Here is an 11468-nt window from a genome sequence, read left to right on the forward strand (position 1 = left end):
TATTAGTGTTAGGAGGAAGAAAATCCGGAAATGAGCTAGTGTATTGACTCAACACTAGCCTTACTAAAATGTCGACGTTTATGTCCCTCCGCTATTCATTCTGTCACTAGACTTTGTAACGAAAGGACGTCATTCGCGCTTAGGTATTGTAACTATTATAATAATGTAAAATTAGTAATATTGTTTACAACGGCCTTTGGACTTTCACTATAAATGCAATGCAAATTAATAGGTAAAAGCAATAGATAAAAAAAAATATTTTCTATCACAACCGAAACATCATCAATAAATGGAAAGACTATCGATAAAACCGGGTATGAATTTCAAGAATGTTAAACTTATATAAAAACGGCTAAACACTTACGTGTATTCGTCCGGTGGCACCGACTAGCCGGTGAGCAACGGGCCGCGTCCGCGAAATAATACCAGTCCTTTTTTTTCAGAGGGGAATGCTTTATGCATACTCCGCGCCCCGGGGGGACGTGGTAGATATGTGGGATTCTCCTCCATAGCGGAGGCATACCCACTAAACCCCTCTGTTCCTCCAACGCATCGGGACGGGACCACGGGCACGCTTTCGCTCTCGTCCGCGGCCAAATAATACCAGTCCTATTCACCCTGATGAAGGCCCCCGATGGGCTTGAAACTAGTTTGTGCCGTCACCGGATGAATATACGTGAGTGTCTCACGAAAGTTTGAATAATTTAATTTCAGAACGTTATTCAAAACCAAAGAATCAAATATAGTTTATTCAACACCTCATTCACATACATACATGGAGACTAAACGCATTACCAAGTTACAGAAAGTTCAAGAAGTCCTAGAATCGGGATTAGAAAATTGATATTTCGTACAAGAAAAATGATTACTGAAAAAAAACATTACTCACTAAATAACATTTAAAAGACCTTTTTTCCTTAAGCTTTGTTAGATGCAGTGGAATTCTTCCGTAAATGCATATCAATGATGACATCATCAGATGCTATAGATTTATTTCCTGATGTTATGATCTCCAAGTCCACTTCTGTATTTGAGGTTTGCAGCAAGCCGTTAGATTCTGTTGGCTCCTGGAACGAAACAGTTTTAGATTAAATTAGAGGTGCTTTTGTTAGAGTAAGAATCAATAAGCAATCTTATTACTAATATTATAAATTCTAATGTATAGATGAATAGATGGGTGGATGTTTGTCTGAAAGTATCTCCAGAACGTTTAAACGGATCTCCATTAAATTTGGTATACATATACAAAATAGTGTGGAAGAATACATAGGCTACTAATTATGTTTTTTATCACCCCGCGCGGATGTAGTCCCGGGTGACTGCTAATAGTCTATATAGTAAGTCGCAGTCTAAACAAAATCCAAATACTGACTGTCAAAGCTGAATCACAGGCCATAAGTTCCTTCTTTGAGAGATGTTCTACGACAGCTGCAGCATAACAATCACCCAGCATGTTGTTAGTAGTGCGGATACGATCTCTGTAAATATTGCATAAAATAAGTGAAAAATCCTCTAGTACTAACCATTGTCAAAATTCATAAAATTTCAATTATTAATTAGTTTAGAGTGCACAAAGCTCGCATCTGCAGTTCCTCTGTATTGCAGATGGGCGCCGATGAATAATTCGATGTTCCCTCTGCTCGTTTACCCCCTTCTCTTACAAATAATTAAACGAATAGACATATTGACAATTAACAATTATGATTACTCATTAGTTATACACTAGATTTATAGCAAGGACAATGCCCCAACCCTTCGTCTATTCCGTGTCAATTCACACAAGTCAACTACCACACCCAATAACATAATATAAAAACTCACACAAGCCAATCGACGGCAAAGAGCAGGGATACGTCATGCGTTGGTGCGTCCACCGTGGCCAGTACAACCAGCAGCAGCACCATTGCTGCGGACGGTACCGACGCAGACGATAACGATGCCGCAGTCGCTGACAAGCTGTAAAAGACATCACAAGTCAATTGAAACTAGTCATTATTTCAATCGCTTAAGTAAGTTACCAAGACAAAGTAGGAATAAGGCTTATTGACCTTCTGTTTTCTGTTGAAGGAAATCCAATACTTACAGTACAGCAGCATACTGAGGAAAACCAAGGTCCATGTCGTTCATCTGACATATAAAGAGACTAGATACAGAGAGGAACAGTGCAGTGCCGTCCATATTGATATTACAGCCAATAGGAAGCACGAATCGCGTGATACGAGGGTCTATTTTCAGACGACCTTCCATGCTGCGGAAGGTTACTGGAAGAGCTGCAGCTCTGAAATATAAATTTAAAAGACGTTTTAACCACTTCAATTACAGGAACAGGTATAGTATTAGCTTGTTTACGTCTCCATGAAGGGGTTCGAGCCTACCCTAAGTGTTAGCTAGGCCCAATACTATAACCCTGGTCCACTTTGATTAATTCGATGCACAATACAATAGTTATCTGACGATTTTTGAAATTATACAATAGATGAACATATTTTGTCACATGCGGGGATCGAATCCTGGACTTAATAAAAAGTTGGCCGCTCTTGACATCACGATAGTAATAATAGATAATTTCTTGGAAAGAATTCTTACGCCGAAGCGGTGGCTGCAGCCGTCAGCATCGCATGCGATAAGCCGAAGTAGAACTTGTAGGGGTTCCGACGCAGGAACACAAAGTATATCAGCTGCATGATGACCAGTTGGTACAGAAACACTCCAATCGTCACCGTCATTATGAACCACGCCAGCTGGGACAACATTTGGACTGTTGAAAAATGTTTATCTTAGAAGACGAGAAATATGGTAATTCAACTCTTTTCTCTGATACTGGGGTATATTTTAGGCCTAGTAAAAATTATCCTGACAACATTGATACCTCTTCAAGAAATACCTTATTATATAGGAATTGTAAGAATCTAGACAATGAAAAGAATCTATTGGTATAAGAAGTAAACTAGGAAATTAGCCGAGTGTAACTTTAAAAAGAACCTTTAATTTATACTAGCTGTCGCCCGCGAATCCGTTCGCGTGGATATATAAAAAAACTTAATTAGTGTAGCCTATATGTTCTTTCAGCCGTTCTAGAGATATCTTCAAACACCCATCCATCCATCCACATCACATCCATCTAAACATCCGCATTTATAATATTAGTAAGTTAAATAAACAGCAGCTCTTCAAAGCATGTACATTTCCTGGCTCTAAGCTACCTCGTCACCCATTTTTAACCATAACGGTAAAGCCATTCTTGAGTTATAAATAGTGTAACTAACACGACTTTCTTTTATATATAGATTTCAGGAAATAATAGAAATACTGTACAAAATAATATCTTAAAAAGAAATATCGACACTTTACCGACGTTACTAACGCCCAATATTTTGCCAGCGATGATACTGCTGACTCCAACTGGAGTGAACCACATCACAGCTGTAACCATCTTCATTGTCACTTCGAAGATCGCTTGGAAGAAGTTAATCACAACCTGACCCTTGGGCCCTAGACTGCCGAGTACACTGCCGAAGACCAAGCAAAAAAACACCAACCCTAAAGTGTTGGTACCTGCCCTGAAATTAAAGTAAAATGGCGTAAACGAACATTACAATGAATAATATTTATAACGAAACTTACTTTTATATTTATCTAAGAATCAAAAAACTTAATAAAGAACTAGCTTTTTCACGACACTTCGTTTGCACTTAAAATATATATCAATACGTAGATTGTGTACTTGTCCAGACTATGCTCTATGTTTACGAGTCGTTTTGGAGATACCTTCTGACAAACATCCATTAATAAGAAGTAAGAATTAAATCAGTAAGTAATGAGTTTAATTTACATAAATATTGTAAAAAATATGACAAACTATAGATTAGATTGCTTTAGTTAACAAAAATATTAACAATAGCTAATGCAAAGATATAATTAAAAAATATATTGACAGTGGAAATTCAGCGTTAGTTAATAAACAAAATGCAACAAAACATTACCTTTCAGAAACAACTCTGACGAGGACTGGAACTGTGTCGTTGCCAGTTATATTGCTATCAAATAGTGGCGCCGGTCTGTACACGGTGTGAGATTGTTGGAAAGTAGCTTGCACTATATTGTCCGGAAATATATTTCTGAAAAAATATTTAAATTTTACTAAATTATATTTATACAAGGTAACAAACATAACACAATTATTGAAGTATTTCATTGTGGAATTGGCGATTACTATTAGGAGTATGTTACTTTCTTAAAGATATTTCCCTCCTTCACATTTACTAAAAAAATACAGTAAAAGTGAAAGACCCATTGGTCTTCAGGTCGTAATCTACTAAAGGGCTTAGAGCCTAGCCATATTCGACCACGCTGGCTCCGTGCGGGTTGACATCACACATATCTTTGAATATTTCGCAGATATGTGTAGGTTGCATAACGATGTTTTCCTTTACCGTAAGAACGGCAGAAACATATTAACATGATAAGGATCGAACCTGGATGTAGATTTCGTTTTTTTACGTCTAGTGTTTAAATGCGCCACAGACGCTCTTTATCTATTAAGACTCATTCAACCTCATTCAACTCAGTGAACCAAAGATTTACCTAATCAACAGTTTCAGGTAGACTTCTCTACAAGCAGAGTATTGTTGCCAGTCTCTAACAAGTTTAAACAGAACCATAAACATTTGACATTGGATGAGGGAGGGCCATAAACAAGAAACAGAAACAGAACAGACTCATTCATGTGAATAAAAATCCACAGTAAGGAACTTCTTTCCTTTGGGATTTTAAATCACTGGCTTGTTTTTGTCACTGAATTTCTTATCATTTGTTATCTTATTCAAATCATTATTTAAATTTGTAAATCCCTATCTTAAATCCCTATTACAGCATGGGTAAACAAATTCAAAACCCATGTATATATAATACGCTTCTAAAATAAAGTCATGTTATTTCTTACAATAGGTAATTTAAAATGTCATACAGTCTACAATTTGTTGTTTTATTTGCCCACTTTACGGTTATTAACCCTAGGATGTCTAGAACTGACAAAAGACAGGTGTTTTGGCGTGGTAACGACACGATTCGTTTTACTTTAATTTTATAACGTCATCTTTAGAACTATAACGACTAGCTGTCGACCGCGACTACGTCTACGCAGTGTTAAAAAATCTTAGTAAGTAGCCTATGAGTCTTTCCACAGTATGCCAAATATTTTGCTAAATCTCATCGAGATTCTTTGAACCGTCCTGGAGAGACCTTCTAACAAACATCCATACATCCAAAAATTCTCTTTTTTAATATTAGTAAGATTGTAAAACAGTATTAAATAAAATAAAATAATTACTAAGCGCAAGATAAATATTGTATTTACATATTTCATGGGACTACTAAAATAGTAAATGCAAAGAGATTCAAAGATAATATTAGACATTAAGTGAATTACGAGCACTTTTCTTCAAACTTTTTAAACATATCCTCAGATAAATGTCACATTGTTAAACTAAAGAAAACTGTATCAGTTGTACCTTGGGTTTTACGGTTTTTTGTTTGTAATGTCCTGTCTATTGATAATACGAATTAGCTGTCGTCCGAGACTTCGTCCGCGCGAAATTAAAAGAAAAACTATTGGGCGCAGCCTAATTTTATATAGCCTAAAGCCTTCCTCTATAAATGGACTATCCAACAAAAAAATAATTTTTAAAATCGGACCATTAGTTCCTTAGATTAGCGCGTTTAAACAAACAAACAAACTCTTCCGCTTTATAATATTAGTATAGATATGTTTTTGTGTAAATATACATAAGTAAACAACTCACCGACCAATATCAAAGAAGCTATCCAATATGCTATGATCTCGTTTATCCGGCACCCCATTGGTCTGGTCTCGTAGCTCCGGTTTACCCGGGTGTATCAAAACGGCAAGTAGAATACCCAAGAAGGCATTAAACAGAGATGTTAAGATGAAATACAAGAGAGTTCGAACAGCGATCTTTCCACTCATCTTCGCGTTCAAACTCGCCGAGCCAGCTATCAAACTGGCTATAATTAAAGGTAGAATCATCAACTTCAATAATCTCATGAAGATTTCACCCGGATAAGATATAACCATCAACATATCCGGACCTAAATGATACGGTCGGAGTCCGAAACCTGCGGGCAATACACATAGTTCAACTATCATAAAAGGGTACTTAAACAGCTTAGCATAGATTTCTAACACACAATCTACATTAAGGTTTTACTTAATGAGTGATTATCGCAGTTAATGTTTTAAATTAAACCTAATTTATTGAATTAAATAGTTTAAAATTTACAACAATGCGAGTGTCCTTAGCTGTAACATACTAAACTCGATGTTATCTTGCCCTTATTTTCAGTTTTAATTAATTAAACGATGAACTTAACTTTTTAGTAGTAATTTGGGACAGTTTATTTATTTTATAAAAATAATATTATATTATATTTCTTCAATACATAAGAGATAATTGATTAAAAATTGACTTACCGATTGTAACACCAGCAATTACTCCAATTAATGTAACGACCAGCATAGCATTGTCAACCAGACATTTCCTGAGGCCGGTGGGCTCCACGGACGCGCACCGGTCTTCTGTTGTCTTCGGCCCTCGGTCTCCCGAGCCCATCGTCGCAAAAAGGTACTCTGAAAGGCGCGCACCTTTCTCCATAACTTGGTAATTCGTGTTTAAAAGCCAGATCCTTGATCTGGTAAAAACTTAGCCTTAAATTTAGTATAAAAAAACAATTTATTTCCTAAAAGATAAAACTGTTATCTATCCTCTTTAAATAATAAGTGTGTTAATATTTATTTATTCATCAATTCATTTGAAATTGACCTAAAAAAATTCTATTTAATTTTCTTTACTACATAAAACCTGTTGTAGTTTATACAACGCGGTTTTATCTATTGACTTTTATTAAATAACACGTTGATACAAAGCGATGGATCGCGCGAAACTAGGAAACAAGAACGAGCAATTCGATGGCCGCACGGAAGCCATATTTGAATTTGCGCGCGCATCCATTGATTATCGCGATGTTTGGTTAAAATAACCTATGAACATGACTATAAGACTACGTTTAATCTATTCTTTTTTTTTCTATTTAAAGCGACGTACGTGGAGGGGATTATATAAAACGTCACCAATTGCATATAAATAGAAATAAGAATACGTCAAAGGTTAACTTCTCAAGACTTACGACAATTGCATAAAGATATCATTGACTCATCAAGATATTTCAACCTTATTGCGTTAAGATAAAGTTGATATTTGATCAGAGTGTGTTCAGTGTGATACGTACAATATGACCTGATATTTTAAATTGAATTAAAACATAATTTAATATAGTTTTTTTTTATATCACAAGGTGGCAAACGAGCGAGCAACCACCTGAAATCGCTAAAATAGCGAAGTGACTGTTGCCCATAGACATACGCAATTGCATATGCGTTGCCTACCTTTACTCGACGGAGGAGAGGATGCACAGAAAGATAATATTTTCCCTTTCCATGCATCCTCTCATCCGGAAAGTCCACTTCCACTTCCCATCCTTTCCTTATAAGAAAAGGGTGGGAAGGGAAAGAGGACTAAATTAGGCCTCCGGGACGCACACTCATCAGACGAAACGCGGAATTTCTTCCACTTCACGCCTATTTTCTGTGTGGTGGTGGTATTTCACCGGACGAACCTGGCCAATTCGTGCGAAGATGTTAAAGCGGGTTCTACCACTCTTAATATATTAATAGTTCTAACATCTTAACTATTTACATATCCTCTATAAATTGTTTAAAAATAAAATTAAAGAAATACCTTTGTATTTGTTTGTAGTTTTTTGATTTAATTTATTATTAAAAATATTTTCACAATTTTTCTCCAACTTTGTATCCTCCATCGAACATGTGTTCAGTTTCGTTGTTGAAATGACAATATGCAATTAAAATAAGTCTCCTTACAAATTACACATTAAAACAAAAGATAAGATAATTTTTTAATTATAATATCAAACCAAACAACAGGTGTTTTAACCCTTTCACCGCCGTTGATATTATATACGTCAATATGGTTTACCCCTAAATATGTATCACAAAAAGTGATTCTGGTATACATAAGTGTAATAAAACTAATAGACGCCAGCAACTACACGAATGTGCAATACCACGACCACACAGGCGTGAAGAATTCCGAGGCTTGTCAGATGAGTGTCCGTTCCTGAGACCTAATTTTAGTCTTTCCCTTCCCATCTTTTTCTAATAAGGTAATGAAGGTAAAGGATGGGAATGGGATACTTGACCGAGAAAGGGACGCAAATGAAAGGGATCGCTTTCTGTAAGTACCCTCCTCCGATTAAAGACGAGCATGTGCAATTGCGGATTTATGTAGGCAACATTCGCTTTGATGATTGATAATATGATTTCGTTTAATAAAAGTGTTACCTTATTACGTTAAAGTTAAAAGTTTTTTTAAAGCATTATATTTAACAATTAAATTAATTTAACCAAAATGATAACAATTATAAAGATATCAATTGCAAGCAGGTTTTTAACATAATTTAATTACAGTGGTTTGGCTGGATTTATTCTTGTATATATAGGGAACAGCAGAGTAGCGGTATAATACGAGAGTAAAATTAACATTTTTTTTGGTTTACATTTATTGGGTAATATAAAATTATGATGATAAAAAAATTACTTTATTTTTCCCCTACGGGCTGAGGACTGGTGTACAAACTGGTGATACCCTGTCTGAGGGATCACCAGGACCTCGCTCTGCAGACAAAATCATCATCATCAGCTCACTATAAGTCCCCACCGAATGGCTCAAAGTCTACCCTAAGTTAAGGGTGATTAGGCCATATTCAACCACGCTGGCCAAGTGCGGGTTAGTTGACTTCACAGATATCTTTGAATTTCTTGTCAGATATATGCAGGTTGCATCACGATGTTTTCCTTCAACGTAACAACGTCGGATAAATGTAAATATGTAAATCGGAAATCGAAAAACACATTGGTACAAGACGGGATTCGAACCCAGGACCTGCAGATTGCAAGTCAAGTGCTTGACCCCTGAGCTACCGACGCTCATACAAAATATACTAATGAAAACAATATATGAACATTGCAAAATTTTGAAAATGTACTTTACTATTAAATTTACAATGTTATATATATGTGTGTGTGTGTGTGTGTGTATTATGTTTGTTTTACGGTTAATAAGCATGTGAACTTGAATAATACAAGTAAGTACATAATTTATTAAACTTAATTATCTTATATATAAAATTCTCGTGTCAAAATTTTCGTTCCCATACTCCTCCGAAACGGCTTGACCGATTCTCATGATATTTTGTGAGCATATTGAGTAGGTCTGAAAATCGGCCAACATCTATTTTTAATCTCGCGCGGACGGAGTCGCGGGCGACAGCTAGTTTTTCTATAATAATGTTAAATAAATATAAATAAAAATAATAAATATTTTATCTGAAAAATGATAAACACACGTGAGAAATCTTTTGTAATCGTATTTTTATGTTACACATGTTTTGTTTGTAAAATAAAATATAAGATATAACTGAATCTCTTAAAGAAATAAGACGCATGTATAAGATTTTATAGTAATAATAATAACATGAGTCAGATTATAAACTGACGATTTTAACAAGCACAGAATAACTATTGCTTTTTCAGACGAAAATCTCTGTATAAAACAAATATTCATATCTGTCATTATCTTTGATAAAACGGAGATAACAATACCTTATATAAAGGTTTTTTTTATATTTATCATAAGGTGGCAAACGAGCGAACGTTCATCTGAAATCGCTGAAATAGCGAAGTGACCATTGCCCATAGACATACGCAATTGCATATGCGTTGCCTAATCGACGGAGGAGAGGTCGACAGAAATAAAATATTTTCCCCTTCCATGCATCTTCATCCGGAATGTCCACTTGCACTTCCCATCCTTTCCTTATAAGAAATAGGGTGGAAAGGGAATGAGGACTAAATTAGGCCTCCGGGACGCACACTCATCAGACAAAACGCGGAATTGCTTCCACTTGACGCATGTCTTCTGTGTGGTCGTGGTATTTGACCGGGCGAGCCGGGTCAATTCGTGCGAAGATGTTAAAGCGGGCTCTACCATTGTTTTAGTTTAGGTATATGTTACTAACCACAGAATAACAATATGGGCGTATAAAGTCTGAATTAATTAATGTTATAAGTTAAGCTGCTATTCTCGCGGTTAAATTTCAATCATAACACATGTATATACATACATTTAAACATTGCCTTTGTTTAATTAAAGACAATAACAGGATGATTATTTTTACACAAATACTAACCGTCGCACACGACTCTGTCCAAATGGAATAAAAAAAATAACTTATGTGTTCTTCCACACTCTATATCGAATTTCAGCGAGATCCATTCTGGAGATACGTTGTAAAAAACAACCATCCATCCATACATTTGGTAAAATTTTGACTGTTCAAACTCATATTGAAAGATGCATTCCTCTTCCGCACAGAGTTTACAATCGGAGGTCAACGTCCTTTTGTCTCGTCGTTTAATGATCCTGACGATGCGAAATCATTTATAAATGATTTCAATCGACATATCACTGATATTAGCATATCTTAAATTGTAATAATCATACTAATATTACGAATGTTTGTTAAGTTATCTCCAAAACGGCTTAACGAATCTCGATAATATTCGGCTTACATATAGAAAATACTCTGGAAGAACGCATAGGCTACTAATTATGTTTTTTTAAGACAGCTGGTAACTAATAAATAAGCAATTGTATAAATGTATATGCACTTAACAACTTTCTCATAATAGTTCAATATTTTTATCAAATTATTATCGAAAATACAATTTATAATAACAAATGTTAATGAATTGTTAAAGAAAAACTAATAAGATATTGTTCCCACTTACCTTTGATTTGTTTAATTTTGAAATATTTTTATGACGCCTTTAAAAATATAAATATAACTATCACGATCACAAATATCAAAGAAAACTATTCTATTTTTAATTTATTATTTAAAAAAAAAACATTAAACACTGGCTATCACTAAAATTATTTTGACAAGTTCTAAATTCAAACTTTCCTAAACTGGCCAGTTATATTGTTTTTTATTTTTATACATCGGCCACGTTGTCTTGGTATGAGGGCGATTGCCAACTGCATTGGGACTGCATCTCGTGATCAAGGTTATTTCAATCAGCTTCTATTATTTATCAAAGTTTTATTATAGGGTGCGATCGCACGCGCACATCATTTTCTCAATCACTGTATTAACCGTGGGTTTCTGAGACCAAAATTCCAATTTAAAACGTATTGTTATCTGTTCGGTAATTACGAGAGGGACGCCAATATGTTTTATACAGAAATAATGACCTCACAAATCAACGGTAAGCCGTTTAGACTCATCTAGTTGTAACGGAACAGATTGAA

The 11468-nt window shown here is 35.2% G+C and overlaps 1 protein-coding gene across 3 annotated transcripts; it reads right to left on the reverse strand.

Annotated features, from left to right (window-relative positions):
- Nucleotides 1-671: 671 nt before the first annotated feature.
- Nucleotides 672-10964, reverse strand: Eaat2 (Excitatory amino acid transporter 2). Of its 3 annotated transcripts, none has more exons than XM_013320757.1 (10): nt 10946-10964; nt 6491-6646; nt 5802-6135; nt 3984-4118; nt 3352-3560; nt 2587-2758; nt 2084-2278; nt 1822-1956; nt 1373-1478; nt 672-1067 (listed from the first exon to the last, which is right to left on the reverse strand). In XM_013320757.1, the coding sequence occupies exons 2-10, from the start codon at nt 6627-6629 to the stop codon at nt 918-920; spliced, it is 1575 nt and encodes a 524-aa protein (XP_013176211.1). In that variant the 5' UTR covers nt 6630-6646; nt 10946-10964; the 3' UTR covers nt 672-917. The 3 variants fall into 3 exon arrangements, with proteins under 3 accessions (XP_013176211.1, XP_013176196.1, XP_013176205.1); XM_013320742.1 differs by lacking the exon at nt 10946-10964 and adding an exon at nt 7815-7914; XM_013320751.1 differs by lacking the exon at nt 10946-10964 and having other exon boundaries at nt 6491-6822.
- Nucleotides 10965-11468: the final 504 nt, after the last annotated feature.

This window comes from Papilio xuthus, unplaced genomic scaffold (genome assembly GCF_000836235.2).
Source record: "Papilio xuthus unplaced genomic scaffold, Pxut_1.1 DF828952.1, whole genome shotgun sequence".
In the NCBI taxonomy this organism is placed as follows: domain Eukaryota; kingdom Metazoa; phylum Arthropoda; class Insecta; order Lepidoptera; family Papilionidae; genus Papilio; species Papilio xuthus.

What these genes read in the sequence shown, in the direction of transcription:
- Eaat2 (XM_013320742.1), bottom strand. Translation starts at nt 7,896, where the DNA reads ATGGAGGATACAAAGTTGGAGAAAAATTGTGAAAATATTTTTAATAAT. An exon ending in AACTACAAACAAATACAAAG is followed by an intron (nt 6,647 to 7,814) that starts GTATTTCTTTAA and finishes CGCGCCTTTCAG; the next exon opens with AGTACCTTTTTGCGACGATG. An exon ending in AATTGCTGGTGTTACAATCG is followed by an intron (nt 6,136 to 6,490) that starts GTAAGTCAATTT and finishes TATTGCCCGCAG; the next exon opens with GTTTCGGACTCCGACCGTAT.